Source organism: Pleurodeles waltl, chromosome 1_2 (genome assembly GCF_031143425.1).
Source record: "Pleurodeles waltl isolate 20211129_DDA chromosome 1_2, aPleWal1.hap1.20221129, whole genome shotgun sequence".
NCBI classification, from domain to species: domain Eukaryota; kingdom Metazoa; phylum Chordata; class Amphibia; order Caudata; family Salamandridae; genus Pleurodeles; species Pleurodeles waltl.
In genome coordinates this window covers 1300729989-1300747867 of record NC_090437.1, presented here as the reverse complement: position 1 = coordinate 1300747867, position 17879 = coordinate 1300729989, and the positions used below count along the sequence as shown (strand labels likewise).

Genomic DNA, 17879 nt, shown 5'->3' with positions numbered 1-17879 from the left:
GAAACCTCCACTTGGGCAAGGGAGAGGGACTCCTGGGGGTCACTTCTGCAGTGAAAGTCCGGTCCTCAGGTCCTGGGGGCTGCGGGTGCAGGGTCTTTTCCAGGCGTCGGGACTTAGGTTTCAGAGAGTCGCGGTCAGGGGAAGCCTCGGGATTCCCTCTGCAGGCGGCGCTGTGGGGGCTCAGGGGGGACAGGTTTTGGTACTCACAGTCGTAGAGTAGTCCCGGGGGTCCTCCCTGAGGTGTTGGTTCTCCACCAGCCGAGTCGGGGTCGCCGGGTGCAGTGTTGCAAGTCTCACGCTTCTTGCGGGGAGTTGCAGGGTTCTTTAACGCTGCTTCTTGAAACAAAGTTGCAGTCTTTTTGGAGCAGGTCCGCTGTCCTCGGGAGTTTCTTGTCGTTGTCGAAGCAGGGCAGTCCTCAGAGGATTCAGAGGTCGCTGGTCCCTTTGGAAGGCGTCGCTGGAGCAGAGTTCTTTGGAAGGCAGGAGACAGGCCGGTGAGTTTCTGGAGCCAAGGCAGTTGTTGTCTTCTGGTCTTCCTCTGCAGGGGTTTTCAGCTAGGCCGTCCTTCTTGTTGTTGCAGGAATCTAATTTTCTAGGGTTCAGGGTAGCCCTTAAATACTAAATTTAAGGGCGTGTTAGGTCTGGGGGGTTAGTAGCCAATGGCTACTAGCCCTGAGGGTGGGTACACCCTCTTTGTGCCTCCTCCCAAGGGGAGGGGGTCACAATCCTAACCCTATTGGGGGGAATCCTCCATCTGCATCTGCAAGATGGAGGATTTCTAAAAGTCAGAGTCACCTCAGCTCAGGACACCTTAGGGGCTGTCCTGACTGGCCAGTGACTCCTCCTTGTTTCTTTCTTTGTTCCCTCCAGCCTTGCCGCCAAAAGTGGGGGCCGTGGCCGGAGGGGGGCGGGCAACTCCACTAAGCTGGAGTGCCCTGCTGGGCTGTGACAAAGGGGTGAGCCTTTGAAGCTCACCGCCAGGTGTTACAGCTCCTGCCTGGGGGAGGTGTTAGCATCTCCACCCAGTGCAGGCTTTGTTACTGGCCTCAGAGTGACAAAGGCACTCTCCCCATGGGGCCAGCAACATGTCTCTAGTGTGGCAGGCTGCTGGAACTAGTCAGCCTACACAGACAGTCGGTTAAGTTTCAGGGGGCACCTCTAAGGTGCCCTCTGGGGTGTATTTTGCAATAAAATGTACACTGGCATCAGTGTGCATTTATTGTGCTGAGAAGTTTGATACCAAACTTCCCAGTTTTCAGTGTAGCCATTATGGTGCTGTGGAGTTCGTGTTTGACAAACTCCCAGACCATATACTCTTATGGCTACCCTGCACTTACAATGTCTAAGGTTTTGTTTAGACACTGTAGGGGTACCATGCTCATGCACTGGTACCCTCACCTATGGTATAGTGCACCCTGCCTTAGGGCTGTAAGGCCTGCTAGAGGGGTGACTGACCTATACTTGCATAGGCAGTGAGAGGCTGGCATGGCACCCTGAGGGGAGTGCCATGTCGACTTACTCGTTTTGTTCTCACTAGCACACACAAGCTGGCAAGCAGTGTGTCTGTGCTGAGTGAGAGGTCTCCAGGGTGGCATAAGACATGCTGCAGCCCTTAGAGACCTTCCTTGGCATCAGGGCCCTTGGTACTAGAAGTACCAGGTACAAGGGACTTATCTGGATGCCAGGGTCTGCCAATTGTGGACACAAAAGTACAGGTTAGGGAAAGAACACTGGTGCTGGGGCCTGGTTAGCAGGCCTCAGCACACTTTCAATTGTAAACATAGCATCAGCAAAGGCAAAAAGTCAGGGGGCAACCATGCCAAGGAGGCATTTCCTTACACCAGATAAGTACGACACTTACAGGGTTCAGTTCTTGGTCCAAGGTAGCCCACCGTTGGGGGTTCAGAGCAACCCCAAAGTTACCACACCAGCAGCTCAGGGCCGGTCAGGTGCAGAGTTCAAAGTGGTGCCCAAAACGCATAGGCTCCAATGGAGAGAAGGGGGTGCCCCGGTTCCAGTCTGCCAGCAGGTAAGTACCCGCGTCCTCGGGGGCAGACCAGGGGGGTTTTGTAGGGCACCAGGGGGGGGGGGGGGGGGGGGGGGGGGACACAAGCTGTAGGAAGTTGGCTCTGTATGTGCTATTTCAAAGTAAGGAATAGCATGCACAGAGTCCAAGGGTTCCCCTTAGAGGTAAAATAGTGGTAAAAATAGATAATACTAATGCTCTATTTTGTGGTAGTGTGGTCGAGCAGTAGGCTTATCCAAGGAGTAGTGTTAAGCATTTGTTGTACATACACATAGACAATAAATGAGGTACACACACTCAGAGACAAATCCAGCCAATAGGTTTTTATATAGAAAAATATCTTTTCTTAGTTTATTTTAAGAACCACAGGTTCAAATTCTACATGTAATATCTCATCGAAAGGTATTGCAGGTAAGTACTTTAGGAACTTCAAATCATCAAAATTGCATGTATACTTTTCAAGTTATTCACAAATAGCTGTTTTAAAAGTGGACACTTAGTGCAATTTTCACAGTTCTTAGGGGAGGTAAGTATTTGTTAGTTTTACCAGGTAAGTAGGACACTTACAGGGTTCAGTTCTTGGTCCAAGGTAGCCCACCGTTGGGGGTTCAGAGCAACCCCAAAGTCACCACACCAGCAGCTCAGGGCCGGTCAGGTGCAGAGTTCCAAGTGGTGCCCAAAACACATAGGCTAGAATGGAGAGAAGGGGGTGCCCGGTTCCGGTCTGCTTGCAGGTAAGTACCCGCGTCTTCGGAGGGCAGACCAGGGGGGTTTTGTAGGGCACCGGGGGGGACACAAGTCCACACAGAAATTTCACCCTCAGCGGCGCGGGGGCGGCCGGGTGCAGTGTAGAAACAAGCGTCGGGTTCGCAATGTTAGTCTATGAGAGATCTCGGGATCTCTTCAGCGCTGCAGGCAGGCAAGGGGGGGATTCCTCGGGGAAACCTCCACTTGGGCAAGGGAGAGGGACTCCTGGGGGTCACTTCTCCAGTGAAAGTCCGGTCCTTCAGGTCCTGGGGGCTGCGGGTGCAGGGTCTCTCCCAGGCGTCGGGACTTTAGGTTCAAAGAGTCGCGGTCAGGGGAAGCCTCGGGATTCCCTCTGCAGGCGGCGCTGTGGGGGCTCAGGGGGGGACAGGTTTTGGTACTCACAGTATCAGAGTAGTCCCTGGGGTCCCTCCTGAGGTGTTGGATCTCCACCAGCCGAGTCGGGGTCGCCGGGTGCAGTGTTGCAAGTCTCACGCTTCTTGCGGGGAGCTTGCAGGGTTCTTTAAAGCTGCTGGAAACAAAGTTGCAGCTTTTCTTGGAGCAGGTCCGCTGTCCTCGGGGAGTTTCTTGTCTTTTCGAAGCAGGGGCAGTCCTCAGAGGATGTCGAGGTCGCTGGTCCCTTCGGAAGGCGTCGCTGGAGCAGGATCTTTGGAAGGCAGGAGACAGGCCGGTGAGTTTCTGGAGCCAAGGCAGTTGTCGTCTTCTGGTCTTCCGCTGCAGGGGTTTTCAGCTGGGCAGTCCTTCTTCTTGTTGCAGGAATCTAATTTTCTAGGGTTCAGGGTAGCCCTTAAATACTAAATTTAAGGGCGTGTTTAGGTCTGGGGGGTTAGTAGCCAATGGCTACTAGCCCTGAGGGTGGGTACACCCTCTTTGTGCCTCCTCCAAGGGGAGGGGGTCACAATCCTAACCCTATTGGGGGAATCCTCCATCTGCAAGATGGAGGATTTCTAAAAGTTAGAGTCACCTCAGCTCAGGACACCTTAGGGCTGTCCTGACTGGCCAGTGACTCCTCCTTGTTATTCTCATTATTTTCTCCGGCCTTGCCGCCAAAAGTGGGGCCTGGCTGGAGGGGGCGGGCAACTCCACTAGCTGGAGTATCCTGCTGGGTTGGCACAAAGGAGGTGAGCCTTTGAGGCTCACCGCCAGGTGTGACAATTCCTGCCTGGGAGAGGTGTTAGCATCTCCACCCAGTGCAGGGCTTTGTTACTGGCCTCAGAGTGACAAAGGCACTCTCCCCATGGGGCCAGCAACATGTCTCGGTTTGTGGCAGGCTGCTAAAACTAGTCAGCCTACACAGATAGTCGGTTTAAGTTTCAGGGGGCACCTCTAAGGTGCCCTCTGTGGTGTATTTTACAATAAAATGTACACTGGCATCAGTGTGCATTTATTGTGCTGAGAAGTTTGATACCAAACTTCCCAGTTTTCAGTGTAGCCATTATGGTGCTGTGGAGTTCGTGTTTGACAGACTCCCAGACCATATACTCTTATGGCTACCCTGCACTTACAATGTCTAAGGTTTTGTTTAGACACTGTAGGGGTACCATGCTCATGCACTGGTACCCTCACCTATGGTATAGTGCACCCTGCCTTAGGGCTGTAAGGCCTGCTAGAGGGGTGTCTTACCTATACTGCATAGGCAGTGAGAGGCTGGCATGGCACCCTGAGGGGAGTGCCATGTCGACTTACTCGTTTTGTCCTCACTAGCACACACAAGCTGGTAAGCAGTGTGTCTGTGCTGAGTGAGAGGTCTCCAGGGTGGCATAAGACATGCTGCAGCCCTTAGAGACCTTCCTTGGCATCAGGGCCCTTGGTACTAGAAGTACCAGTTACAAGGGACTTATCTGAATGCCAGGGTGTGCCAATTGTGGATACAATGGTACATTTAGGTGAAGGAACACTGGTGCTGGGGCCTGGTTAGCAGGGTCCCAGCACACTTCTCAGTCAAGTCAGCATCAGTATCAGGCAAAAAGTGGGGGGTAACTGCAACAGGGAGCCATTTCTTTACACAAGCCCACACAGAAATTTCACCCTCAGCGGCGCGGGGGCGGGCCGGGTGCAGTGTTAGAACAAGCGTCGGGTTCGCAATGGAAGTCAATGAGAGATCAAGGGATCTCTTCAGCGCGGCAGGCAGGCAGGCAAGGGGGGGGCTTCCTCGGGGAAACCTCCACTTGGGCAAGGGAGAGGGACTCCTGGGGGTCACTTCTGCAGTGAAAGTCCGGTCCTTCAGGTCCTGGGGGCTGCGGGTGCAGGGTCTTTTCCAGGCGTCGGGACTTAGGTTTCAGAGAGTCGCGGTCAGGGGAAGCCTCGGGATTCCCTCTGCAGGCGGCGCTGTGGGGGCTCAGGGGGACAGGTTTTGGTACTCACAGTTGTAGAGTAGTCCGGGGGTCCTCCCTGAGGTTTTGGATCTCCACCAGCCGAGTCGGGGTCGCCGGGTGCAGTGTTGCAAGTCTCACGCTTCTTGCGGGGAGATTGCAGGATTTCTTTAAAGCTGCTTCTTTGGATAAAGTTGCAGTCTTTTTGGAGCAGGTCCGCTGTCCTCGGGAGTTTCTTGTCGTCGTCGAAGCAGGGCAGTCCTCAGAGGATTCAGAGGTCGCTGGTCCCCTTTGGAAGGCGTCGCTGAAGCAGAGTTCCTTGGAAGGCAGGAGACAGGCCGGTGAGTTTCTGGAGCCAAGGCAGTTGTGGTCTTCTGGTCTTCCTCTGCAGGGGTTTCAGCTAGGCAGTCCTTCTTGTTGTTGCAGGAATCTAAATCTTTAGGTTCAGGGAAGCCCTTAAATACTAAATGTAAGGGCGTGTTTAGGTCTGGGGGGTTAGTAGCCAATGGCTACTAGCCCTGAGGGTGGGTACACCCTCTTTGTGCCTCCTCCCAAGGGGAGGGGGTCACATCCCTAATCCTATTGGGGGAATCCTCCTTCTACAAGATGGAGGATTTCTAAAAGTCAGAGTCACCTCAGCTCAGGACACCTTAGGGGCTGTCCTGACTGGCCAGTGACTCCTCCTTGTTTTTCTCAGTATCTCTCCTGGACTTGCCGCCAAAAGTGGGGGCTGGGTCCAGGAGGCGGGCATCTCCACTAGCTGGAGTGCCCTGGGGCATTGTAACACGAAGCTTGAGCCTTTGAAGCTCACTGCTAGGTGGTACAGTTCCTGCAGGGGGGAGGTGTGAAGCACCTCCACCCAGAGCAGGCTTTGTTTCTGTCCTCAGAGAGCACAAAGGCTCTCACCGCATGAGGTCAGACACTCGTCTCTCAGCAGCAGGCTGGCACAGACCAGTCAGTCCTGCACTGAACAATTGGGTAAAATACAGGGGGTATCTCTAAGATGCCCTCTGTGTGCATTTTTTAATAAATCCAACACTGGCATCAGTGTGGGTTTATTATTCTGAGAAGTTTGATACTAAACTTCCCAGTATTCAGTGTAGCCATTATGGAGCTGTGGAGTTCGTTTTTGACAGACTCCCAGCCCATATACTCTTATGGCTACCCTGCACTTACAATGTCTAAGGTTTTGCTTAGACACTGTAGGGGCATAGTGCTCATGCACATATGCCCTCACCTGTGGTATAGTGCACCCTGCCTTAGGGCTGTAAGGCCTCCTAGAGGGGTGACTTACCTATGCCACAGGCAGTGGGAGGTTGGCATGGCACCCTGAGGGGAGTGCCATGTCGACTTAGTCATTTTCTCCCCATCAGCACACACAAGCTGGCAAGCAGTGTGTCTGTGCTGAGTGAGGGGTCCCTAGGGTGGCATAAGACATGCTGCAGCCCTTAGAGACCTTCCCTGGCATCAGGGCCCTTGGTACCAGGGGGTACCAGTTACAAGGGACTTACCTAGGTGCCAGGGTTGTGCCAATTGTGGAAACAATGGTACATTTTAGGTGAAAGAACACTGGTGCTGGGGCCTGGTTAGCAGGGTCCCAGCACACTTCTTAGTCAAGTCAGCATCAGTATCAGGCAAAAAGTGGGGGGTAACTGCAACAGGGAGCCATTTCTTTACATATACCCACTGGCATAACAAAAGTCACCTGGCGAGGGGGGTGGGGGGGGGGTGTAACATTCCTTAGCACAACACTTGACCTGAGTGAGTCTGCAAGCCCCCCCCCCCCCCCTTGATTTTTTGCAGGGGGGAGCCTCTCCCGTTTCATTACACCAATTATACCTACCAAATTGCTCTGTAACCCCTGTTGGGCTCCAGACAAACTCCACAGGTAGGATATCTTACATTTTAAAACATTTCTATTTTTGAGGGGCACAAGATACAGAGCATCCTTAGTGTGAATGATTGCCGGTGACCAGTGTCATGCTGGGAAGATCAAGGAATGTGTTCTATATAAACTGACAATATCTACGCTGTCTGAAAAGCTGTCAAACATTTGCAAAAAATCTTACTGTGATATTTTAAAAGACTTTAGGAATTTGGAAAAATACAGATCCCAAATATCAATATATACTGCAACAACTGGGAAGGGAAAAGCAATCGCTCCTCATGATCTCACCCTTTACAGTCTTTTGGTCAGTTGCTGCAGTATTCAAATTGCTCTGTTGCATCGCTTCCACCTGTTGACGTTTTTTAGGAGTTGCAGTGGGACTCTTTGATTCTGAACGCAAACTTCTTTTGATGATTGTAGACTTAACACTGCTGTCTTTTGGCTTTCCTGAAGTAGAAGATCTTGTATTGGGCTTGACTGGCGTTTGTGAAGTGAGCCCTTTAAAACATGGAGAGGTAGGAGAATGAGGCACAAAAAGAATTAAACAAGTTCTTACAGGGATGTTCCCTTTCTTCGGTTTAAAGTCAATCAGGACTTATATTGTAATCGCCTTTTAAAAAAAGGTATAGACTGGTGTTTTCTTTTACATGAACACCATCATCAAGGAAATTTAATTTATAAATGCTCAAGGAAAGGTGTGGAAAAACATTTTCTCATAAGAAAAACCTACTTAGTATTTATTGTTTTTCTCATCAATACTAGCTAGGACTTCCTGCCAGTTCCTTATTTACAGAAATATTCCTATATTTGACTTATATCACACAGTTTTAACAAATAAAGGGCCTATTATGTGTTCAGTTAAACCTGAAACTGCCATTACTCACATTGTGCGGGAACACCTAGCTATCACGTAAATGTTGTACAGCCTCAAAACATAACTGCCTAACACATGCAACTTTTCAAGGCAGTGACTTTACAATTCCAAGGTGTGGCTGTGAGACCTTAATGTACAATACACGTACCAACCCTTTTAGGATCAGTAGGTTTACTTTTGTTAAACCTTTGGCTCAAACCTGGGTAGCTGTGGCTCTGAGCAGTCAGGCTTACAAAAAGGAATAGGTGCAATGCATTTAAACAGCAACAAAACAATTAAGTAAGAAATGCATGAGCCACTCAGAAAATGCAAAACCCCCCAAAAAAACTAAAAACTATGGACTTTTTTTAACACCACAATTAGAAAATTCCATGGGTGGCGGGGGTGGTGGATCAGGGGGTCCTGGGGATACAGTATTTGTAAGGTACAGTAAAATGCACACTTTTTAAAAACCAGCATTGGCACATTCAACAAATATGTGACAGTTTAAGAAAAACTAAGTATCAATGGTTACTTTTAGTTACTTTAGGTGAGCAACTCTGGCAGGGAGCCAGTCAGGGTAGGGTGACCAGGTGTCCTGGATTTGCCAGGACATCCCCAGTGTTTCCACTAGCTGCCCCGGCAAATTTGAGGAAATTGAGCTCATGTCCTGGTTTTCAGACAGGCTCAATTAAAAATGATGGGCGGTGCCTTTATGTTTTCCCAAGCAGGGACAGGTAGCATGTGTAGAAAGATGGCTCTCCATATAGTGCACTAAAATGAAGTATACTATGCAAAGTCCAGTGGATCACCAACTGGTATTCCAGAGGGAAATATAGCTAGCACTAATGTTCTATTTTGAGGGGTAGTGTGGGCGAGCAGTTAGGCTTTTCAGAGGGAAGTGCTAACCTAAGCATCTGTTGTACTCGGAGGCAATAAATGACAATGAATAAATCAGACAAATTTCAAAAAACACCACTTTTGATATACGTTTCAAACCAAAGAGCTTTGTAATCAAGTAAGTAGATTTTTAAGCATAAATACTTTGTAGTTTCAGAAACAGTGAAATTTTATGAGTTTTTTTTAACTGTTATCCTATGGATGAAAAACAATGTTCGGTACACACAGGGTTAACAACAACTCATGAAGCAAATCTCGGAGTTAATGTACGTACTGGGCACTGATCAGAACCGCACCAAAAGGTCACACCGGATGGCACTGGGGCAGCCGGGTGCTGCATGCAGTAAGGCGTCGGGTGACCAATTGTTTGACCCCGTGACAAACAGGCTGGAAAGCCAGTTGGGGACGCTCTGAGACATAGGTGCACCTTTGGTTCCCTTCTCCTGTGCCCAGGGGCGATGGATGCAGGGAAGTCTTTAGGCATCTGATTTCTCATCCGGGAGCACTTGCGGTCAAGGGGTATTGTGTGCTGACGCTGCAGGCATCATGGGGGAAGGGTTGGACCCAGGGTGGACTCAAGCTCTCAGGAGCCAGAGGGCATCATTGGCAACAATGTCCCACCTCAGCTGGGGTCAGGGGTTACAGGTGCAGTGGTTGCTGAAAATGTCAGGTTTTCTCACAAGCCTGTGGAAGAAGGGGCCTGTGTTCCAGGACCTACAGACGTCTCGGGAGCGTTCAAGATGGGTGAGGCCATACTGGACTTTTGCTGGGCAGCTGGGGAACCACGCTGGCACAGTTGGTTGGCTTCACCTCAGGTGTGGACGACAGAAACCAGACACCTGAAGTGACCAATGTAGCTGTGGTTCCAGCAGCTGCAATCTTTTCCATGGAGTTTCTTGTTGCAGGGCAAATCCGGTGCCCACAGGAGACTTGATTCTTTATTGAGGTCGGACAAATTGCCTTCTTGTACAGGATCCTTTGAGGCTGGCAGGGATCACAGAGGGGCTGGTTCTGGGTCAGCAGCTGCTTCTTTTCCTCTTTTGCAGATGCAACTCTTTTGTAGGCTGTTGAAATTTGAGTTCTAGGGTTCAGGGTTGCCACCTAAATACTCAATTTAGGGGGGGGTAACAGGGAGTGCCAGGCTGTAGCCCATGGGCTGACCAACTTGATGGTGACTACATCCTTCTTATGACCACTTCACTGGAAAGTGGGCATCAACACGTCATGGTATGGTTACCCCCTGAATGTTTGCCTTTGCTGATGCCAAGTTATGATTTGAAAGTGTGCTGGGACCCTGCTAACCAGGCCCCAGCACCAGTGTTCTTTCCCTAAACTGTACCTTTGTCTATACAATTGGCACAACCCTGGCACTCAGTACCAGGGGTACCAGTTACAAGAGACTTACCTAAGGGCCCTGATGCCAGGGAAGGTCTCTAAGGGCTGCATCATGTCTTATGCCAACCTAGGCACCCCTCACTCAGCACATGCACACTGCTTCACAGCTTGTGTGTGCTGGTGGGGAGAAAATGAATAAGTTGACATGGCACTCCCCTCAGAATGCCATGCCAACCTCACACTGCCTGTGGCATAGGTAAGTCTCCCCTCTAGTAGGCCTTACAGCCCTAAGGCAGGATGCACTATACCACAGGTGAGGGCATAGTTGCATGAGCACTATGCCCCTACAGTGTCTAAGCAAAACCTTAGACATTGTAAGTGCAGGGTAGCCATAAGAGTATATGGTCTGGGAGTTTGTCAAACACGAACTCCACAGCTCCATAATAGCTACACTGAAAACTGGGAAGTTTGTTATCCAACTTCTCAGCACAATAAATGCGCACTGATGCCAGTGTGCAATTTATTGTAAAATACACCCAGAGGTTATCTTAGAGATGCCCCCTGAAAACATACCCGACTTCCAGTGTAGGCTGACTAGTTTTTGCCAGCCTGCCACACACCAGACATGTTGCTGGACACATGGGGAGAGTGCCTTTGTTACTCTGTGGCCAGGAACACAGCCTGTACTGGGTGGAGGTGCTTCTCACCTCCCCCTGCAGGAACTGTAACACCTGGCGGTGAGCCTCAAAGGCTCACCCCCTTTGTTACAGCACCACAGGGCATCCCCGCTAGTGGAGATGCCCGCCCCTCTGGCCGCTGCCCCCACTTTTGGCAGCAAGGCTGCAGGAGATAATTAGAAAAACAAGGAGTAGTCACCCACCAGTCAGGACAGCCCCTAAGATGTCCTGAGCTGAGGTGACCCTTACTTTTAGAAATCCTCCATCTTGTGGCTGGAAGATTCCCCCACTAGGATTAGGGATGTGCCCCCCCCTCCTCACAGGGAGGAGGCACAAAGAGGGTGTAGCCACCACCAAGGACAGTAGCCATTGGCTACTGCCCTCCCAGACCTAAACACACCCCTAAATTCAGTATTTAGGGGCCCCCAGAACCTAGGAAACTAGATTCCTGCAACCTTAACAAGTAGGACTGCTGACCTGAAGCCCTGCAGTGAAGACGGAGACGACAACTGCTTTGGCCCCAGCCCTACCGGCCTGTCTCCGAACTTCGAAGAAAACTGCAACAGCGACGCATCCAACAGGGACCAGCGACCTCTGAACCCTCAGAGGACTGCCCTGCAACCAAGGACCAAGAAACTCCTGTGAACAGTGTTCAACAATCTGCAACTTTCTTGCAACAAAGAAACAACTTTAAAGACTTCACGTTTCCCACCGGAAGCGTGAGACTTGCCACTCTGCACCCGATGCCCCCGGCTCGACGTGTGGAAAACCAATACTACAGGGAGGACTCCCCGGCGACTGCGAGCCCGTGAGTAGCCCGAGACGACCCCCCTGAGCCCCCACAGCAACACCTGCAGAGGAAATCCAGAGGCTCCCCCCTGACCGCGACTGCCTGTAACAAGGGACCTGACGCCTGGAACCAACACTGCACCCGCAGCCCCCAGGACCTGAAGGAATCGAACTCCAGTGCAGGAGCGACCCCCAGGCGACCCTCTGTCTAGGCCAGGTGGTGGCGACCCCGAGGAGCCCCCCCCCGTGCCTGCCTGCATCGTTGGAGACCCCCGGGTCTCCCCATTGCCTTCTATACAAAACCTGACACCTGTTTGCACTCTGCACCCGTCCGCCGCTGAGGGTGTACTTTCTGTGCCTGCTTGTGTCCCCCCCCCCGGTGCCCTACAAACTCCCCCTGGTCTGCCCCCGAGGACGCGGGTACTTAACTGCTGGCAGACTGGAACCGGGGCACCCCTGTTCTCCATTAAAGCCTATGTGTTTTGGGCACCTCTTTGACCTCTGCACCTGACCGGCCCTGAGCTGCTGGTGTGGTAACTTTGGGGTTGCCTTGAACCCCCAATGGTGGGCTGCCTTGAACCCCCAATGGTGGGCTGCCTTGAACCCAACTTCGAACCCTGCAAGTGTTTTACTTGACTGTGAACTTGACATTTACTTACCTCCCCAAGAACTGTTGATTTTGGCAATAAGTGTCCACTTTGAAAATAGTTTATTGCCATTTTTACAAAGACTGTATATGATGATTTTATTCAATGTTCCTAAAGTATCTAAGTGAAATACCTTTCACTTGAAGTATTACTTGTAAATCTTGAACCTGTGGTTCTTAAAATTAACTAAGAAATGAAAATGTCACTTACCCAGTGTAAAGAAATGGCTCCCTGTTGCAGTTACCCCCCACTTTTTGCCTGATACTGATGCTGACTTGACTGAGAAGTGTGCTGGGACCCTGCTAACCAGGCCCCAGCACCAGTGTTCCTTCACCTAAAATGTACCATTGTTTCCACAATTGGCACACCCTGGCATCCAGATAAGTCCCTTGTAACTGGTACCTCTGGTACCAAGGGCCCTGATGCCAGGGAAGGTCTCTAAGGGCTGTAGCATGTATTATGTCACCCTAGAGACCCCTCACTCAGCACAGACACACTGCTTACAAGCCTGTGTGTGCTGGTGAGAACAAAATGAGTAAGTCGACATGGCACTCCCCTCAGGGTGCCATGCCAGCCTCTCACTGCCTATGCAGTATAGGTGAGACACCCCTCTAGCAGGCCTTACAGCCCTAAGGCAGGGTGCACTATACCATAGGTGAGGGTACCAGTGCATGAGCACTGTGCCCCTACAGTGTCTAAGCAAAACCTTAGACATTGTAAGTGCAGGGTAGCCATAAGAGTATATGGTCTGGGAGTCTGTTTTACACGAACTCCACAGCACCATAATGGCTACACTGAAAACTGGGAAGTTTGGTATCAAACTTCTCAGCACAATAAATGCACACTGATGCCAGTGTACATTTTATTGTAAAATACACCTTAGAGGTGCCCCCTGAAACTTAACCGACTATCTGTGTAGGCTGACTAGTTTTAGCAGCCTGCCACAAACCGAGACATGTTGCTGGCCCCATGGGGAGAGTGCCTTTGTCACTCTGAGGCCAGTAACAAAGCCTGCACTGGGTGGAGATGCTAACACCTCCCCCAGGCAGGAATTGTCACACCTGGCGGTGAGCCTCAAAGGCTCACCTCCTTTGTGCCAACCCAGCAGGACACTCCAGCTAGTGGAGTTGCCCGCCCCCTCCGGCCAGGCCCCACTTTTGGCGGCAAGGCCGGAGAAAATAATGAGAAAAACAAGGAGGAGTCACTGGCCAGTCAGGACAGCCCCTAAGGTGTCCTGAGCTGAAGTGACTCTAACTTTTAGAAATCCTCCATCTTGCAGATGGAGGATTCCCCCAATAGGGTTAGGATTGTGACCCCCTCCCCTTGGGAGGAGGCACAAAGAGGGTGTACCCACCCTCAGGGCTAGTAGCCATTGGCTACTAACCCCCCAGACCTAAACACGCCCTTAAATTTAGTATTTAAGGGCTACCCTGAACCCTAGAAAATTAGATTCCTGCAACTACAAGAAGAAGGACTGCCTAGCTGAAAAACCCCTGCAGAGGAAGACCAGAAGACGACAACTGCCTTGGCTCCAGAAACTCACCGGCCTGTCTCCTGCCTTCCAAAGATCCTGCTCCAGCGACGCCTTCCAAAGGGACCAGCGACCTCGACATCCTCTGAGGACTGCCCCTGCTTCGAAAAGACAAGAAACTCCCGAGGACAGCGGACCTGCTCCAAGAAAAGCTGCAACTTTGTTTCCAGCAGCTTTAAAGAACCCTGCAAGCTCCCCGCAAGAAGCGTGAGACTTGCAACACTGCACCCGGCGACCCCGACTCGGCTGGTGGCGATCCAACACCTCAGGAGGGACCCCAGGACTACTCTAAGACTGTGAGTACGAAAACCTGTCCCCCCTGAGCCCCCACAGCGCCGCCTGCAGAGGGAATCCCGAGGCTTCCCCTGACCGCGACTCTTTGAACCTAAAGTCCCGACGCCTGGGAGAGACCCTGCACCCGCAGCCCCCAGGACCTGAAGGACCGGACTTTCACTGGAGAAGTGACCCCCAGGAGTCCCTCTCCCTTGCCCAAGTGGAGGTTTCCCCGAGGAATCCCCCCCTTGCCTGCCTGCAGCGCTGAAGAGATCCCGAGATCTCTCATAGACTAATATTGCGAACCCGACGCTGGTTTCTACACTGCACCCGGCCGCCCCCGCGCCGCTGAGGGTGAAATTTCTGTGTGGACTTGTGTCCCCCCCGGTGCCCTACAAAACCCCCCTGGTCTGCCCTCCGAAGACGCGGGTACTTACCTGCAAGCAGACCGGAACCGGGGCACCCCCTTCTCTCCATTCTAGCCTATGTGTTTTGGGCACCACTTTGAACTCTGCACCTGACCGGCCCTGAGCTGCTGGTGTGGTGACTTTGGGGTTGCTCTGAACCCCCAACGGTGGGCTACCTTGGACCAAGAACTGAACCCTGTAAGTGTCTTACTTACCTGGTAAAATTAACAAAAACTTACCTCCCCCAGGAACTGTGAAAATTGCACTAAGTGTCCACTTTTAAAACAGCTATTTGTCAATAACTTGAAAAGTATACATGCAATTTTTATGATTTAAAGTTCCTAAAGTACTTACCTGCAATAACTTTCGAATGAGATATTACATGTAGAATTTGAACCTGTGGTTCTTAAAATAAACTAAGAAAAGATATTTTTCTATACAAAAACCTATTGGCTGGATTTGTCTCTGAGTGTGTGTACCTCATTTATTGTCTATGTGTATGTACAACAAATGCTTAACACTACTCCTTGGATAAGCCTACTGCTCGACCACACTACCACAAAATAGAGCATTAGTATTATCTATTTTTACCACTATTTTACCTCTAAGGGGAACCCTTGGACTCTGTGCATGCTATTCCTTACTTTGAAATAGCACATACAGAGCCAACTTCCTACACCCAGTGTACATCTGTTCGTGGCATCAGTCGCAGTAGATTCGCATGTTCTGCAATAGCTCGCCATCTGGTGTTGGGCCGGAGTGTTACAAGTTGTTTTTCTTCGAAGAAGTCTTTCGAGTCATGGGACCGAGTGACTCCTCCTTTTGTCTCCATTGCGCATGGGCGTCGACTCCATCTTCGATTGTTTTTCCCCGCAGAGGGTGAGGTAGGAGTTAAATTGTAGTAATAGTGCCCATGCAATGGAGTGACTAAGTATGCACTTATTTAAGGTTGAGATGATACATATATAAATAATTGAAGGTAACTTCCAAACTGCTACAGGCTCCCGGGGAGGCGGGTGGGCACATGCGAATCTACTGCGACTGATGCCACGAACAGATGTACACTGGGTAAGTGACATTTTCAGTTCGATGGCATCTGTCGCTGTAGATACGCATGTTCTGCAATAGACTAGTAAGCAGTTATTTCCCCAAAAGCGGTGGATCAGCCTGTAGGAGTGGAAGTAGTATGGAATAATGTCCTTAATACTGCTTGACCTACTGTGGCTTGTTGTGCAGATAACACGTCTACACAGTAGTGCTTGGTGAATGTGTGAGGCGTAGACCATGTGGCTGCCTTACATATTTCTTGCATTGGGATGTTTCCTAGAAAGGCCATGGTAGCACCTTTCTTTCTGGTTGAGTGTGCCCTTGGTGTAATGGGCAGCTGTCGTTTAGCTTTAAGGTAGCAGATTTGGATGCATTTAACTATCCATCTGGCTATACCTTGTTTTGAAATTGGGTTTCCTGCATGAGGTTTTTGAAATGCAATAAAGAGTTGTTTAGTCTTTCTGATGTTCTTTGTTCTGTCAATGTAATACATTAATGCTCTTTTGACATCTAATGTATGTAGTGCCCTTTCAGCTACGGTATCTGGCTGTGGAAAGAACACCGGAAGTTCCACTGTTTGATTTAGATGGAACGGTGAAATAACCTTTGGCAAAAATTTAGGATTGGTCCTTAGGACGACTTTATTTTTGTGTAGTTGTATAAAAGGTTCCTGTATAGTAAACGCCTGAATCTCGCTTACTCTTCTCAGGGAAGTAATGGCGATGAGAAATGCCACCTTCCAGGTTAGGAACTGTATGTCGCAGGAGTGCATGGGTTCAAAAGGTGGACCCATAAGTCTAGTTAGGACAACATTTAGGTTCCATGAAGGAACAGGTAGTGTTCTTGGTGGTATAATTCTCCTAAGGCCCTCCATGAATGCTTTAATGACTGGTATTTTATATAGGGAAGTTGAATAGGTAGTCTGCAGGTATGCAGATATTGCTGCAAGGTGAATCTTAATGGAAGAGAAAGCTAGGTTAGATTTTTGTAAGTGAAGCAAATAACCCACTACATGTTCTGGAGTTGTGTGTAATGGTTGTATTTGATTAATATGGCAGTAGCAAACAAACCTCTTCCATTTACTTGCATAGCAGTGCCTGGTGGATGGCCTTCTTGCTTGTTTTATGACTTCCATACATTCTTGGGTAAGTTGTAAGTGCCCGAATTCTAGGATTTCAGGAGCCAGATTGCTAGATTCAGCTATGCTGGATCTGGGTGTCTGATCTTTTGGTTGTGCTGTGTCAACAGATCTGGCCTGTTGGGCAATTTGATGCAGGGTACCACTGATAGGTCTAGCAGCGTTGTGTACCAGGGTTGCCTTGCCCAAGTTGGTGCTATCAATATGAGTTTGAGTTTGCTTTGACTGAGTTTGTTTACCAGGTAAGGAAGGAGAGGGAGAGGAGGAAAAGCGTAAGCAAATATCCCTGACCAGTTCATCCATAGGGCATTGCCTTGGGATTGTTTGTGTGGGTATCTGGATGCGAAGTTTTGGCATTTTGCGTTCTCCTTTGTCGCAAACAAGTCTATCTGAGGTGTTCCCCAGAGTTTGAAATAAGTGTTCAGTATTTGGGGGTGAATTTCCCATTCGTGGACATGTTGGTGATCTCGAGAGAGATTGTCTGCGAGTTGATTTTGTATCCCTGGTATAAACTGTGCAATTAGGCGAATTTGGTTGTGAATTGCCCAATGCCAAATTTTTTGTGCTAACAGGCTTAACTGCGTGGAGTGCGTCCCTCCCTGCTTGTTTAGATAATACATTGTTGTCATGTTGTCTGTTTTGACGAGAATGTATTTGTGAACTATTATTGGTTGGAAAGCTTTTAGTGCTTGAAAAACTGCAAGAAGTTCTAGGTGATTGATATGCAGTTTTGTTTGATGTACGTTCCATTGTCCTTGTATGCTGTGTTGATCGAGGTGTGCTCCCCACCCTGTCATGGAAGCATCTGTTGTTATTACGTATTGTGGCACTGGGTCTTGGAAAGGCCGCCCCTTGTTTAAATTTATGTTGTTCCACCACAGAAGCGAGAGGTAAGTTTGGCGGTCTATTAACACCAGATCTAGAAGGTGACCCTGTGCTTGAGACCACTGTGATGCTAGGCATTGTTGTAAGGGCCTCATGTGCAGTCTTGCGTTTGGGACAATGGCTATGCATGATGACATCATGCCTAGGAGTTGTAATACCATCTTTGCTTGTATGTTTTGTGTTGGATACATGCGTTGTATGATGGTGTTGAAATTGTGAATTCTTTGTGGACTTGGAGTGGCTACTCCTTTTGATGTGTCTATTATGGCTCCCAGGTATTGTTGTACCTTGCGTGGCTGAATTTTGGATTTTGTGAAATTGACGGTGAACCCTAGTTTGAAGAGGGTTTGTATGATATGATTTGTGTGATTTGAGCACTCTATTAACGAATGGGCCTTGATTAGCC

At 49.8% G+C, this 17879-nt stretch overlaps 1 protein-coding gene across 1 annotated transcript in view; it reads right to left on the bottom strand.

Moving 5' to 3' along the window:
• Positions 1–17879, bottom strand: part of ZNF638 (zinc finger protein 638) — a 383308-nt gene that overhangs the window by 74497 nt on the left and 290932 nt on the right. The window contains exon 14 of the mRNA XM_069205880.1: positions 7280–7489. Within this exon, the coding sequence (XP_069061981.1) occupies positions 7280–7489 (210 nt within the window). The remainder of the gene's footprint in view (positions 1–7279; positions 7490–17879) is intronic.